At 37.6% G+C, this 16,265-nt stretch overlaps 1 protein-coding gene across 6 annotated transcripts in view; it reads right to left on the minus strand.

Annotated features, from left to right (window-relative positions):
• Positions 1 to 287: 287 nt before the first annotated feature.
• The window catches only part of aacs (acetoacetyl-CoA synthetase), a 56,557-nt gene continuing 40,579 nt past the window's right edge, over positions 288 to 16,265 (minus strand). For 2 of the 6 annotated variants that reach the window (XM_061672748.1, XM_061672747.1), the window contains 6 exons: positions 9,805 to 9,918; positions 9,301 to 9,426; positions 6,711 to 6,780; positions 4,237 to 4,295; positions 3,178 to 3,380; positions 288 to 1,126 (listed from right to left, as the gene is read on the minus strand). In XM_061672748.1, coding sequence (XP_061528732.1) covers positions 989 to 1,126; positions 3,178 to 3,380; positions 4,237 to 4,295; positions 6,711 to 6,780; positions 9,301 to 9,426; positions 9,805 to 9,918 — 710 coding nt within the window. In that variant the 3' untranslated portion in view covers positions 288 to 988. Of the gene's footprint in view, positions 1,127 to 3,177; positions 3,381 to 4,236; positions 4,296 to 6,710; positions 6,781 to 8,786; positions 8,874 to 9,300; positions 9,427 to 9,804; positions 9,919 to 16,265 lie in introns of those variants that run through there. The other 4 variants (XM_061672750.1, XM_061672749.1, XM_061672751.1 and 1 more) reach the window with 3 other exon arrangements.

Consider the following 16,265-nt stretch of genomic DNA (forward strand, 5'->3'; position numbering starts at 1 on the left):
ATGAACAGCTGGGCAAGTTCTCCATCAAACACGCCGGGTTCCCTCTCGTCATTGTCGGAGTCAGTCTCGTTGTTTGGGGGGCTCCTCAGAAATGATGCCGGCGTTTTTCCTGCTTCCTCCACTTGCGAACCATGGATTCGTTGATCTTGAATTCTCTCGCGGCTGCTCGATTCACGTGTTGTTCCGTGTAACTAATAGGTTGCAGTTTAAACTGTGAGCTAGAGGAAGTGGCTAGTTATAAATATACAACAACAACAAAAATACAAGAAATGTGACTGACACGTCTGCACGGAATGAACTGGAAAAAGTCACATTTATGATCATATTTCCATATTTTGGACACAAATATTTACACACTTTCAATTTTGATGATGCACTCTTGGTCCCTGCCTGGTTCATGGAACCAAATTACCAAAGTCATACTCACTTTCATTCATTATATCGTGATTAAAAAAAACAACTGTTTTAAGACCTCTCTTTACACAAACCTACATGGACAAAAGGATTTGATAGACATTTGTCTGTATATTGTATTTCTGAAGAGCAATAATAAGACTTAGTTCAATTCATTGTTTTTAACCATTAGAATGTTAAATGTGAGCTTTTCCATCTGACATTTTCTAGAAGAGTAGAAGCTGTCACAGTACTTTAGTCCAAATACTCGATTTCTGAAGCCGACTATCTATTGTTCCATTAGAATAGAATGGAAACTGTCTCAATACATTTATCAGACCACAATAATAACAATTAAAGTTCATAGCCAACTTCTGTATCGTCCATTTAGAACGTTTAGCGTACATTTGCGGTTCTGGGACTTCAAACTGGGTGAGGAAAATGGCGGCTGACGTCAAACCAAAGTGCTCATGCCAAAGCAAAGAGTGCCTCCTTTGTTTGTTAGCAGCGTTGGTTGTTCGCTGCTCTCATGTCAATGGGGCAGCAAAATGAAATTGTCTTTTATTTTCATTTTTAACATTTTCTTCCTCGTGGTTCAAAAGTTCTGCAGTTCCGGAATGTTCTTGTAGAGCTCCAGAGATTCGGGGTTGGAGAAAGCCCCGCGCTGGGAAACCTCGCGACCAGCCAGAACTTGCTTCACCGCCACCTCCACCTTCTTTCCGCTCAGCGTGTACTAAACAACAAGAATGGAAATGACATGATGGGTGTGTTGTCACTTTTGTGAACAATTTTGAAGATTTGTTCCAATTAAATTAAATACAAAAATTGTGTTAACCTCAGTTGATTAGAATACAAGAATATTGTATTGGTGACATTTCAAATACAGGTGTAAATTTAGTATTTTTTGGTCACTTTTATTGACAATTTGGAAAATGTTTTCAAATTAAGTTAAATTGAAAACTGCATTAAATTAATTAGAATATAAGAAAATGTGATTAAAAATATTCCAAATAAAGATGCTGATCCAGTATTTTTTGTCACTTTTGTTAACAATTTCGAATACTGCTTCGAATTATGTTAAATTAGAAATTGCATCGAAGTTTACCAATTAGAATGCAAGAATAAATTATGACATTTCAAATATAGATGCTGGTCATATATTTTCTTGTTAAGAATTTCTGGTATTTATCCTTAATTTTATGGTTAGTTTTTGTTCAAGTTGAATTCAATTTAAGTTGAAAAATTAAAATTAAAATACAATCAATTGTAGAGCAGTTTCAGATGTAGATATTTTTGTCACTTTTGTTAACAATTTCTCACATGTTCCTCAATTTTGCAGTGAATGTATGATCTAATTAAATAAAAAGAAATTTGAAATAAAATCTAAATAGATTTCAGACATAGTTGGTGACCCAGTATTTTTGCTGTCACTTTCTAAAATTCTGCAGTCAAAGTTTGTAAAATTAAATTAAATTAGTGCTGTCACAAAGATGCTGAGATGGTATTTATTCTTCTCACTTTTTTTTTTAAACAATTTCTGACATTTTACATTATTTCGCAGTGAATGTTTAATTCAAAATTAAATTTAAAATAAATTTAATTGACAACCTGTGTGCATAACGCTTTAGTGGCTTACAGTAATATTACATTTAAATTGAATAAATTTAAAATACATTAAATTAGCCGAATTTCAGATGATGATGATGTGGTTCCAGTTTTTTTTTCCTCATCCCTTTTTTACCACTTACTGATATTTTTCTTAATTTTGCAGTCAACGATTGTTAAAATTCAATGAAATAAAAATAAAGAAAATAGAAGGACACTATACAATTAAATGCACTTTTGTAGTTTCAGATAAAGGTGCTAATCCAATGATTTTTGTTGTTGGCACTTTTGTCATAATTATGGCAGAGTTTTCTTCATTTTTCACTGCCCTCTGTCAACATTTGTTATTATTAAATTAAAATAACATTTAGTCAAATGAAATTAGTGTAGTTTCAGAGGAAGGTGCTGATCCAGCAATGTTGTTAGTTATCACTTTTATTAACAACTTGTGATATTTTACTTCAATTATCACTGCCATCTATGTTTGTTGAAATAAATGAATACAAAAAGCTAATTCAATAAAAAAAAATATGAGCAATAAATTTAATTAAAAAGAAATATGATTAGGACAACTTAAACACAAAACGGTACAGTTAAATGAAAAAAAAATGAATAAGCCATCCATTCATTGTGTACCACTTATCCTGTTTCGGGTCGTGGGAATAAATTTAATCAAAGTAAAATAAATGAATACAATTTTATGAAATGAAAATTTTTCAAAAATAGATGCAATTTAATTTGACTTGTGACATTTCAGATAAAGGTATAATTGTTTTTCTTATTATTGTTTTCACTTTTGTTAACATTTCTAGGTGCGACAATCTTCAGGCGTATTGCTGCTTTGCCTCATGGGAATGATTCTCAAAGTGTGGTACGCGGGCTTCCTCGTGTGCTAAGTACCAAAGTATCACTGTCTAAATACAGTTCAGTCTCATAACTTTTACGTTCAATAAATTTGTATTTAATCTTTAAGAACTGTTTGTTTTAATCAGGTACAATTTTATTTACCTTTTATATGGAATACATTTCAATTAATTATTGTGCTATTGTGCTTTTGCGCTGTATTAATTTTAAAACGCTTTAGTGGCTTACAGTAATATTACATTTAAATGTAATAAAACTTTTTACGGATAAAACCTCTGTCATGTTTTTGCTAAATACTTTTGAGTGTACTATTACAGGAATGTCAGGTATCTGGAGCAGGAGGGCGGGCACGTGACGGGCGGACAGCGCTTTCCGAATGGCTGCCTTCACTTTGGCCACCAGCTCAGCGCTGAAGGGCTTCTCGGGTGCCATCTTGAGGAACAGGAGCACCCTCTCCTCGCCGTCGGCATTGTACTGAGGCACGCACAGGCTGTCCGATACCTCCTCGAAGGCCTCCACTGCCGTAGGTACAAAAGGAAGGCATGGCGACTTGTTTTACATTGACTATTTTCTGTGTATATAAAAAGTCTGCACTCCCCTGTTCGATGTAAAAAAAAAAAAAAAACATAAAAATAAAAATGAGACAAAGATATAAAATTTCAAAACTGTAGCCACCATTAATGCAATCTGTACAACTCAATTGAAAAAAAAAGTAATCATTTTGGAAGTAAAAATTGACAGGTTGCACAAGTGTGCACACCCTCTTATAACTGGGCATGTGGCTGTGTTCCAAAATAGCCAATCACATTAAAACTCATGTTAAACAAGAGTCAGCACACACCTGACACCATTTCAACTGCCTCTGATTAATCCCAAATAAAGCTCAGTTACAAACACTTATTTACTTTTACATAGTTACAGTTAGTTACTTTGTCGCAGTCACTTAATTACAGTTAATTACAAACTGGGTTATTACTGTCCCTGGGTTAAGAATCAGCCAATCACATTCAAACTCATGTTAAATGGGAGTCAGCATGTAAAGTGCCTCTGATAAACCCAAAATTCAGTTTAGGTGTTCTAGTAGGCTTTTCTTGAGATTTCTTATAGGGTTTGTGCTAACACTGACTGTTATTTGGGATGGTTCACAATTCCCTCAAAGTTATCTCAAGTTGCATTTTAACTCTGCCTATTCGTTGTGATTTGATTGTGCCTTATTTAACTTGTGACCTTTCTTTTTAGGGACCAGCCACCTATCAAGGGAATAAAGATGGACATTAGCTATGGCGTACAATATTGTATTTTTATAATGTTTTAACAATATACGCTGTTCCTATTTCGAAATAAATTTTCAGACTTGATTCCCTTGAGGCTCACCAATGTTGTAGATCTCAGAACTGCCAAAGCGAACACCATTGGGGTTCAATGTTCCATCACTGTGGAACAAATACACAGACAAAAAAACATTAATACAAATACACACCTAAGTACGACGAAGGGGGGGAGAGGGTGAAAATACTGTCAAGACAAAGCATAATTTTTTAAATGAACACATTTATAACAATACCTTTAATTTTTTTCAACTCAGCGTGAGAGTCTGCCCTTGTTTAATGTTTTTATCGTCATTAATTTTATTGTTTTATGTTTGTTTTGTATTGATTTTTATTTATGTACATCGCTTTGTTTCAGCTGCATTTGTTTTTTAAAGTGCTCAATAAAGTTGATTTGTTACATTTTTGTCTTTTTTTCTGATACTTTGTGTTATTTTCCAATATTTGTCTATTATATATTGTCTTTTTTTTTTTTTATTAAACTATTGTTTGGGTATTTTTATTTCAATCTAATATTTCCGTACTGTGTAATTTTCTTTTTTTTTGTTATTTGTTTCTAATATTTTTGGTAAATTCTATTTTGAATTATTTTTAAAATATTTTTCATGTGTCTAGTATTTTGGAATAGTGGAGTATTTTTGTATTATTTTCAAATTGTACAATTATTTTTGCAATTCAATTTCTTCTAATATCTGAGTAGCCAAATTGTGAAACACTTTTACATTTCAGAAAACAAATGAACAAAAGCCAAAACACTTTTACATTTCAGAAAACAAATGAACAAAAGCTGAAACACTTTTACATTTCAGAAAATAAAAGACGAAACAAATTACAATTGAGCCAACCCGGAAAGGGAACGTCCAACATTATTAGGAATCCTGGAAGGACGCGCCCTGCTCCAATCTTACTGGCTCCAGGACACGCGCTGTATCCCGGGAGAACACGTTCCACTGCTTCCAGACGGTAAAAGAAGTATCTGACTGATTAAGTGCGGCGGCGTTAATATAATTGCCATTAACCATAAAGCCCGTCGAACACTGTGCAACGTGGTCGAATCCGACTGGACCGAAGCATCGCATAAAAATAAGAGTTGCCGACACCCCCTCTGCACATTGAGCGATTGTATTATATATGGACGCCCTGAACAGCGAGCCTGTATAGGCGTTTGATGCTGTATATACTATATACTGTACTTGATCACATTTCTTAAACCATAAAAAGATAGATTAAACGTTAAGGAAGAAGCAGGTTGTTAAAAAGAGCGGATGCTAGCGACAATTAAAGGGAAAGTATGGATATTTGAAAGGAAGCTGCCGGCTCCATTCATTTGAACGTACATTCTGGCCACAAACTTTGCTGCTTCATGCACAGGCACATTATACATTATGAATATAGGTTAGTATTCATGTAAAACAACATTTGATGCTTTACGTACTATTTATATGGCTCGAGCCGAGGCGAGGCGGCGGCACGGCTCGCAAACCCGGAAATGGATTTGCACCGTAGGGGAAAGCGTCTGTGCATTTTGATTGAATGTAAACTGGGAGGTGAAGACGCCGCGCAACGGAGATTATAATTTTGAATCGCGTCAAAACCAGCGACCCGACCGATCGGCCGCTCAAGAAAACAGTTGCCAAACCACGCACACTGCGCCATAGTTCAGTCGGGTTCGGCGGCGGTGCTCGGTGTGAGCCAGCCTTAACCAACTTAATCCTAACCTTAACTCATCCTAAACTGCCTTAACCCCAACCAGAGTCCTAATCCTAACCAGAATAAACTTCTTTGTTTTTTTAAAAATTATATTTGGGATGGATGTCTCGTTACATCTGCGGAGCCGGCCCTTTCCGAGATGCAGGAGCCAATCATGTTGTAGCGGGGCGGGTCTGTCGAGAACGTTGTGGGATTTCTAAGAATGTCTGTGAAATGGGACGTTTCCTTTCCGGGTTGTCACAATTGTAATTTGTTTTGTCTTTTGTAAAAGTGTTTCTGCTTTTGTTAATGTGTTTTCTGAAATGTAAAAGTGGTTCGGTTTGTGTTAATTTGTTTTCTGAACTGTAAAAGTGTTTTGGCTTTTGTTGATTTGTTTTCTGAAATGTAAAAGTGTCTCACAATTTGTTATATTGTATACTTCCAGGTCACCATAACAAACTGATGATGCTACATTTTCCTAAAAAGAAAAGATTTAAACTGTTAATCAACAATTGTTTGTGGCATGTTTTTGATATACGTTGCTGTAAACATGATTTTAGCACTGCGAAAAAAACGAAATGTGACTTAGAGTACATGCTTTTTTTAAAAATTGAAAACAGGGAGAGTTCTTTCACCAAGTTAGACCTTAATGAGTATATGAATGGTGTTTTTCCAACAGTGTGCTGAATAGGAATACACAAAGGGAGTCCACCTATGGTGCTTGACATTCGTTCAAAGACTTTAAAAGTAGAATACATGACTTGGCGGGAGTGTGATGGTCTTTCCGAGAGCTCATCCCTTTAAAAATATAGACGAGGGTGCTTTACAGACCTCCTGCCGAGCATGACAATGCCTCCCGTCTTGGGATTGATTTTGCAGTAGTCACCGTGGGCCCACACACCTACAAATACCAACCACAACACAAATTGTCATTCTTGTAAACGTACAAGTCATAAATTATATGAACACTGAGAACAAGAGTGGGCTAAATCCATTTTGGTGATTTTAAGTTAAGCGCAGAAATTAATAGAGGATCTCTTGGATGAGTTGTCGCTGCGCTCTTGGGGTAATTTTGGTTGGCCAGCCACTCCTAGGAAGCTTCACCTCTGTTCTATGTTTTTGCCATTAGTGGATAATTGCTCTCACTGCGGTTCGCTGGAGTTCCAATGCTTTAGAAATGGCTTTGTTAACTTTTACATCCTGACAGATCTCAATTAGTTTCTTTGTCATTTGTTCCAGAATTTCTAGATCTCAGCATGATGTCTAACTTGTTAGGATCTTTTGCTCTACTTTGTCAGGCGGGCAGTATCCGACCTGTGTCTGGCTAGAGGAATTGAACTCGGGTATGAAAAAGCACAGTTAAGAGTATGTGTTAGCGGGGGGTGCAATCAGTTTTTCCACACAGAGCCATGTAGGTTTGTATCTTTTTTTTCTCCCTTCGTAATAAAAACAATTTAAAAACTGCATTTTCTGTTTACTTGTGTTGCCTTTGACTAATATTTTAATTAGTTTGAAGATGGGAAACATTTAAGTGTGACGAACATGCAAAAACATAAGAAATCAGGAAGGGGGCAAACACTTTTTCACACCAGTGTACCTTTCAGATGAATACCGATTGAAATTAAGGTTTAGGTCCAAATTTGACATAGACTGCACTCAACACTGACCCAACTCCCATGTTTTATTTTTAAAGAAACTTGTTTTCTTTGAGTTATTTGAGGTCTGAATATGTTGCATCTTTTTTTGTTATTTTGACCATATCATTTTCTGCAAATAAAAGCTATAAATAAAAATTGGAATTCGGGAGAAATGTTGTCAGTACTTTAAAGAATGAAACAAAAATTATTATTTTACTCAAACATACCTATGAATAGTAAAATCAGAAAATAATAGTTTTCCAGTGGTCTCTTATTTTTTTCCCAGACCTACAGTGTATATATACCAGATAGAAGCCTTTATAAGCATGGTTTTGTGTAAATTGGGCAAAAGGAGTTTTCATACCACCAAAGCATTTTAACCCTCCAGTATGTTATCCAACTTTTCAACTGCCAAGCAGAAACCATTTAAAGGCAATATTGTTCTTTAAAAAAATAAATAAATAAATAATTAATTAAAAGAAAAACTGTTCTAAAATGGCATTTTAACTTTAGGTCTGTTTAATTTTGGCCAGGGATATTTTATATTAGTTTTGTACTGTTTTGTACTGAAATGCAAATAAATGCATTTTTCCAGAGGTACCAATATTTGTCTATGTCGATTATATGATTCAGTCGTCCACTAAAATCCATTTAAATTAAACCATGTTGCTTTTTAGGACAAATATTTTTATACGATTAAAATCTAATTAATTAATCTTGATTATTTGCTCAGGATTAATTCATTTCAAAGCCTCTCGTTAATTGGATAAATTTTTTAAATAAAGTCCCACCCCTAATACATACAGTAGATAAAAAGACATTTTCTTTCCTCACTGACATGAAATAAGACAACTTTTCCTGTTTTAGGTCAATTAGGAACATGTTTGCTTAACAGCAAATGCAGTTTTCACATGTGAAACCCAAAGCTAAAAATAAGCAGTATGTTTAAGCAATCAATCTAAAAGGCAACACCTGAGCAACTAGAAACACCCATCAGTCACATGCTCCAATACTTTTGCTCGCTTGAAAAGTGGGTGGGTTCAAACAAAAGGTGATCTGTCCTGAGTTGTTTAACACATCTAGATATAAATACCATGAAATAAAAAGCTGGTATTCTGAACCTTTGTCTCATATTCATCTTTTGATCTGAATCCCAAATGTCTTCAGTATACAACAAAAACAAAGGACTTGACCTTGCCGTTCCAATACCTTTAGAGGGGACTGTATGCACATTCCGGACCAAAGCATATTCATCTGTAGGACACAGAACCTGTCTCCTTCCTGAGCGGTAAGATGCCTGGACATTCCCATGGTGTTTATACTTGCTTGAAAAGATAAACGTCGCACCTTCAGGCATCTGGAAATTGCACCCAAGGATGAACCAGACTAGTGCATGTCCACATTTCTCAACCTGATATCTTGTCTGATTTCTTTTGGCTTTTCCATGATGTTACACAAAGAAGCAGTGTGTTTCAGGTGTGCCTAGTTCAAATACAACCACAGGTGCCGCTCTAATGTTTTCAATAATTACAATTTTAATTTATAATTAAATGTTGTCTAGATTTTTTTTCATTTTTCCCCTAATATTCCTGTTTTTAAAAAAAATATTAGTGTTAATTTTAATCCAATAATTTTGTCTTTTACTACTTGCGACCACAAATTCTTCCTCCGCTGAGAAAACTAGTTCATTATACGCTGTTCATATCCTTAGAATCGTTTTTACAAAATCCAAACAAGTTGTAGAATTTCAAAATCTGAAAACTACTTCACGACTTTCTACTGACCCGGGAAGGTGGAGAAGTAGGCTTTGTGGTACTTGCTGCTGTTGTCGTCATTCCAGAAACGCATGGGCTGGCACGGAATGGGTTTCAAACACACCAGCTCGCCACTTTCTCCCCAAACAGGCTTACCTACACAACAAACACATTAAACACACACACACACACACACACACACCTGGTGGTGTATCCCTTTCTTCTCCCTCAGTTAAAGGGGCTTAGCAAACTCTTTCCCCACAGAAAGTGTCTTTAAATGATCCACTGGCCAGCAGGGGACTTAATCAAAAATCAATGGGGGAAAAAAATAGGAATAACTTGAAAGCTAGATAAAAAAATTGGCTTATGTTTTTTTTCAGGCGAGTTTACTCTGTTCCGTCTAATTACTCTTGGATTAAAAAGTCCTCTCAGGAGAACAAGTGTGCGCTGTTATGACAGTTCATTGCCCAAGGTTAACTTTGCAGGCCCTGTAAACAATTGTATGTTTGTTAATCTACAACACTCATCGCTTACCTTCAAAGTTCCACGCTTCCACAGCCATGCCCAGGTTTCTTGTCTGGATCTCTCCCCGATACACCGGCACTGTTGGGTTCTGACCCATGAAACATGACACGATGTCTGTGCCACCTGTGTTAATAAAAAAAAACAAAAAAACATTTTAATTGTAATTGGTTATTTAACATACATGGTTCAAATGGCGCCACGGTGGCCGACTGGTTAGAGCGTTCAATCCTCGGCCCCGTCTGTGTGGAATTTGCATGTTCTCCCCGTGCCTGCGTGGGTTTTCTCCGGGCACTCCGGTTTCCTCCCACATCCCAAAAACATGCATGGTAGGTTATTTGAAAACTCTAAATTGCCCATAGGTGTGAATGTGAGTGTGAATGGTTCTTTGTTTGTATCTGCCCTGGGATTGGCTGGCAACCAGGGTGTACCCCGCCTCCTGCCCGATGATAGCTGGGATAGGCTCCAGCACGCCCACGGCCCTAGTGAGGAGAAGCGGCTCGGAAAATGGATAGATGGTTCAAATGTGGGTTCAATCAGACAAAATCTGATTAGGAGTTTGTCCTTGACAGAATCCTGGAATTGGCCAAATTGACCCTAAAATGGCAACTTCAAAGCAAAATAGCAGACTCTCTGTGTCTTTTCAGACATGGCTTCTTGAGAGATTTGTGTAGGTCTACTCATGATATATACATCCATCCATCCATTTTCTGTACCACTTATCCTCACTAAGGTTGCGGGCGTGCTGGAGCCTACCCCAGCTAACTGCGGGCAGGAGGCGGGGTACACCCTAAACAGGTTGCCAGCCAATTGCAGATGATATATACATGTCTATCACATTTCATGTTGCAATACAGGTTTTGGGAGTTGATTTAAAAAAATAAAAATACGAGTCAGCGATTAGTCATGTTTGGTATGGATGTCGTGATTCAACTTTTTCACCTCCAATCCGGTACTGATATTGGAGCCTTTAGTTTTGGCCGATACCGATTGGATCCGCTACCAGCAATAATCATCCATACTTTGCTTATTTTGTAGTATGGAATGTTAGAAAAGGCTTGATCAAGTGATATTACTCAAACAGCGAACGATAATCAGCAAAAGTAGGTATGAGAAAAACTGACCCTTTTATTATTAACCATTTTCATTCAATGTGTGTTAGCTTTGAGCTAGCGATTTTTGTGAACAAAAACGAAGAAAAAAACTAAGTCTGATGTATCTGAACATTCAATAGGTTTAATTATTTTATTTGTGGTCAGTTCTACAGTGAACTTCAACTGGAGTGTCAAACAACTTTATGCAAGAAACATCCACTCTTACTCCCTGCTACTATGGTAGCACCTTAACAACCTGAAGTTGTGATCACAGGGGCTCTGCATGCTCTCCGGGCGCTGCTGGATAGAAGTGCTGGCGCAGCATGCAATGGACTGCTTGTATAAGAGTGGTGAAACAAACATTTTAGATCCGGTCCAATCCGATACTCGTTTTTTTGCTGACATCGGACAGATTTCCAATCTCAAAGATCGGATCGGGACACTCCTAATGTTTAGCGCTGTTACCCTGATCTAAAGTATAAGATCTAAAGCGTCATAACAACATAGCAGATTTCCTGTTTCTTTTCAGGCATGGATTCCTGAGACTTTTTGTGAGTCTACTCATGATTGTCATGCCTCCCAAATTTCATGTTGCAAGTGAAACTGGCTTCTGGGGCTGAATTTTTGAATAAGACATTGAGGTTGTCTGATTTGAGTTTTGGATTTTAGAGCCAGTCATCCAACTTCCCTGCCATGCTTCAACCACACACAATTAGGAAAACAAAAACTCTTTGTAACATTGTGATGCCCATCTCTTTAGTAGACGTGGTTTAAATTTGGCAGGAATTGCACAAAATCTCTAGGACGAGTTCATTTTTGAAGGACCGCTGAAAAAATGCCCCAAATTAGCCTAAAATGTCCACTTCAAAGCAAAATGGCAGACTCCCTGTCTTTTCAGGGATCCAAACTTTTTTTTGTGGGTTTGCTCATTATAGACAAGTTTACTAAAGTTTGCGTTACTAAGTGAAACAGGTTTCGGGGGCTTTCGACGAGTTCGTCTTTGACGGGCTCCTGGAAATGGCGAAATTGACCCTAAAATGCATTCCAAACCTCTTGTGGGTGGAAGTCTAGTAAGTCTGTTTATCCAAATCAAGCTATGCTGGCATGTTACCTTACAGTATTTATTTATTTAACCTTTACCTATCCAGGTAAGGCAATTGAGAACAGATTCGCTTTTGCAATGTTGACCTGGCTGTACAGAGCAGAGTAAAGCAAGGCAAAATAAAAGTTTTTTATTTACTATTTTACCATATTTTACCTGGCTGCCTCAGTCCCCACTGAAACATTTTTATCAACAGCAGGTGCCTGTAGTAGTCTGCCAAGGCTACTGACAATGTAGACAAACATTTATTTTTATTTTTTTACTGCACAGATATTTCATCCCAACATCATCGCTTAAAAACTTTAGTGAGGGATATTCTACATGATCGGTCCACCTGTTTTTAGCCTGTTATGCTATGATGTAATATGTTTTATGCACATATGTAACTATATCACATTGTATATGTGCTGTATACAGTATGTATTGTTTTTTATCATACTTGCACTTCTCAATTGCCTTACCAGGTTAAATAAATAAATAAATAAATGTAATTAAACTTACCTTTGCGTAGTGCATAAATACTCTGCAGCGTATACCAATTTATCTCAGGTAGTTCTAAATAGTCTACTTCTATTACTAACACAACAGTTCTGTCTGCTGAAAATAAATCAAAAGAAACCTCAAATTATGCATTTGGGACTTTTTGTTGGTTTTTCCTGTTGTACCAAACTTGTAACAAACCGTGACCCCAAAAATGAGGTACCGAACCGTGACTTCTGTGAACTATTAAACCCCTACTTTTCAGGCATGGCTTCTTGAGACTTTTTTGTGGGTCGACTGGTGGTAATCTCATGATGCTAAATTAAACTGGCTTTGGGGGCTGATTTTTTTTCTCTCCATTTGTCTCTTTGCACTTTGTGGTGTTTCTGACGACTGCAATTTATCTCCTTTCTTCCATTGTTCCACATCTACCTGGTATGCATGACAGCCTCCGTCATCCATCTTGTTTGCTGCTCTCTGCCCTTCCTTGCTTCCTTTCTATCTTGTCTTCTTCTTCTCATCAATCCCTGGGCCTCACTTTTATTATATCAGGCTCTCCTACCGAGGTTTAATGAGATCCCAGGGGGGTCCAGAGGAAACTTCTGATTAAATGACAAGCTCAAGAGTGGGAAGATGCACAATTATTTCATTATTGTGCTGACTTGTATGGGCAGGCACACAAAGTGTATTTTAGGCACTGTTGCTTCCTTTGGTGTCATGTGCAAGTGAAAGTACAGACCATGTAAGACACTCCCCTGTTTTTACTACATTTATCTCAATACCAGACATGTATTTATATCTCAAGGCTTCTCATGTGAGAGAACCTTTGAAATCCTGTGACAGAGTTGGCGGTCATGACCTGAGGCAGGAGCTTAGTTTAAATTACTGACTGGATATGGGCAAAATTCATGATTTTTTTATTTTTATTTTTTTGCGGTGTCTGTCCTGTACATGTAGTCCAATTTTGGAAGCAATCGGAAAAAATCTCGAAAGAGTGGTTCATCTTTGAAGGACAGATGTAAATGGCCAAAATGATCCCAAAATGGCAACTTTAATCCAAAATAAAAAGCCTACCTGTGTCTTTTCAGGCATAGCTTCTTGAAACTTTTTTTTTTTTACAGGTCTACTCATGATATGTCTGTCAAATTTTATGTTGCTAAGTTAAACTGGCTTCAGTGGCTGAATTTTCCCGACAGAAATGTGACAACAAATTCAGACAAAAGAAAATGGCAGCATGTTGCAATAGAATTGTAAGCTAGCTGTTTAAGAAGTTGATTGCAAGAGGGAAGAAGCTGTTGGAATGTCTGCTAGTTCGAGTTTGCATTGATCGGTAGCGCCTACTTGAAGGAAGTAGCCGGACGAGCCGCTGACCGGGATGTGCAGGGTAAAACAAGATGACAGCAGAGAGGGAGAATGACATATGGAGAGCCAGACCATCTTAAATCAGGATGGGGTAACCCAGCAGTGAAAGTGTTAAAATCCCCCAATGAGAAGCAATGGGGGTCTCACATCACCTGCTGAAGTAATTTCTCTGTAACACACACACACACACTCACTTGGACACGGTAAAGACACACACGACACTGGTACATGCATGACACACACATACAGAGAGGGTGTGTTGTCAGGGTGAAATGGGTAGAGGGGTCCCGTCGCATATGTCACAATGACCACCAGTTGGCCACATATGCTGGGATAAATCCTGACACACACGCACGCACGCACGCACACACAAACACAAACACACACAGTCATGGCCCTAGGGGTCAAGGCTAGGTAGGCTGGCAGCCAATTGCATCACAGCCTGCTGTCGTTCTTGACAACGACGAGGAAAAGCAAACGGGGCGCGGCCCACTGTTGAAATGGGTGAAAATTAATATGTACAGTAAATGAGCGCATATATAACTCGTATGTCACTAGAAGACAGCACCTCTGCCGAAGTCCAACGAAATTGGACTTCGGCATTGGACCAAAATTGCATTGGACCAAAATTGGGCAAAATAAAGTTAAGGGCAAATTGACCTTAAAATGGACCACCTCATTCCAGAATTGCAGTCTTTCTGTGTCTTTTTAGGCATGGCTTCTTGAGACATTTTTTGTGGGAATACTCAAGATAGACATACCTACCAAATTATTACCAAAGTGAAACAGGATTCGGGGGCTGAATTTTCAAACAATTCAAGGGAGCCTGGCAAATGGAAAAATGGCCCTGAATGGTTGCTTTGAACCAAAATATCAGACTTTCTGTATCTTTTCAGACATGGTTGCTTGAGATTTTTTTTGTGGGTCTAGTTGTGATAGACATGCCTTCCAAATTTCATGTGGCTAAGTAAAACCCGTTCCAGGGGCTGAATTTTCAAAAACACTCGTGACGATGACTATGACCTACTCAACCTAAACGTCGCTGTAGGCATGTAGCTCAAAAGACGTGAGTTGTATCTACCACATGTGGGTAGAGTAGCCAAATATTGTACTCAAGTAAGAGTACTGTTACTTTAGAATAATATGACTCAAGTAAACGTAAAAAGTAGTCCTCCAAATAATTCAGAGTAAGAAAGTACTCATGAGTTACTAAGTAACTCATGAGTAACTTCTGATTTATTTTTTAAATCAGAGCCTGAAGGTAAAATAAAACAAAACTAAATAGAATATGACTGTGCAAATTCAGATATTGTTGAGTAATTTCACTTAATCTCTGAGCAATACCACTTAATCTAAAACAATAAAAGCTTTAGAAAATAAATTCAGGCAAATTCAGCTACAAGAGATGGTGTTATACTAAATTATTTCTACAACAGACATTGATAAAGTGTGTGTGTGTGTGTGTGTGTGTGGGTGTGTGTGTGTGAGAGACACACACACACACATATACACACGGTGAGAGAGAGAGAGAGAAAGCAAGAGAGAGAGAGCGAGAGAGAGAATGAGAGAGAGCGAGAGAGAGAGAAAGAGAACGTACCTCAGAAGCTGCATGTCTTCCAATTAGTTGTGACCATAAAATATTGCTAATGTTGCCATATGCACGGCAAAAACAACAGTAAAAAAAATCGGCAACTTATTGCAAGGTGTTTTCTCAAGTTAGAAGTGGGCTGAAATATCCAAGTTTGGGCAGTGACAAAACTACGCTGCATGTTAACGCTGTTGTTTTTCGTAGTCTGTAATGTAAACACGAGTCCCGCGCAGCTCTCCCGACTCACTTTGATTGGCCTGCGAAGCCCAATAAAAGACTTGTGTCGTTTGATTGGTGAACTTGAGCCAAACATTACTGTGCTAATCACAGTGGATTGGAGCAACGGCGCCACATGGGGAAGTCGAAAACGAAAGTCTAAAAATAGATCACGAGCACAATTATTGATAAATGAAAGTAACGAGTGGCATATAGATTATTGTAACAGAATAAAAGTACAGTTTCTTCTTAACATAAATACTCAAGTAAAAATAAAAATATGCTTCATTAAAACCACTCTAAGTAAAATGTATCCACAATGTTACTTGAGTAAATGTAACGAAGTAAATGTAGCGCGTTCCTTCCCACCTCTGGGATCTATCTATTCATATCTATGGGATTACACTTATATCGTGCTATGGACTAGCTACGTTAACTTCTAGGACCTTTTGTCGCTATGTGTAATATAAAGTGTAAAAGCCTGTAAATAACGCATACAAAATATGGCTCCATATATTACTTGGTGGGAGGGAAAATCTATTTGTGGATGTGTAAGAACCTTTTACTGTCCATCCTTTCACGCCTACTCCGTTGAATGTGTGCAACGTGTGTGCGCGCAAAATGTGTCAGT

Source organism: Phycodurus eques, chromosome 3, assembly GCF_024500275.1.
Source record: "Phycodurus eques isolate BA_2022a chromosome 3, UOR_Pequ_1.1, whole genome shotgun sequence".
Taxonomy (NCBI): Eukaryota; Metazoa; Chordata; class Actinopteri; order Syngnathiformes; family Syngnathidae; genus Phycodurus; species Phycodurus eques.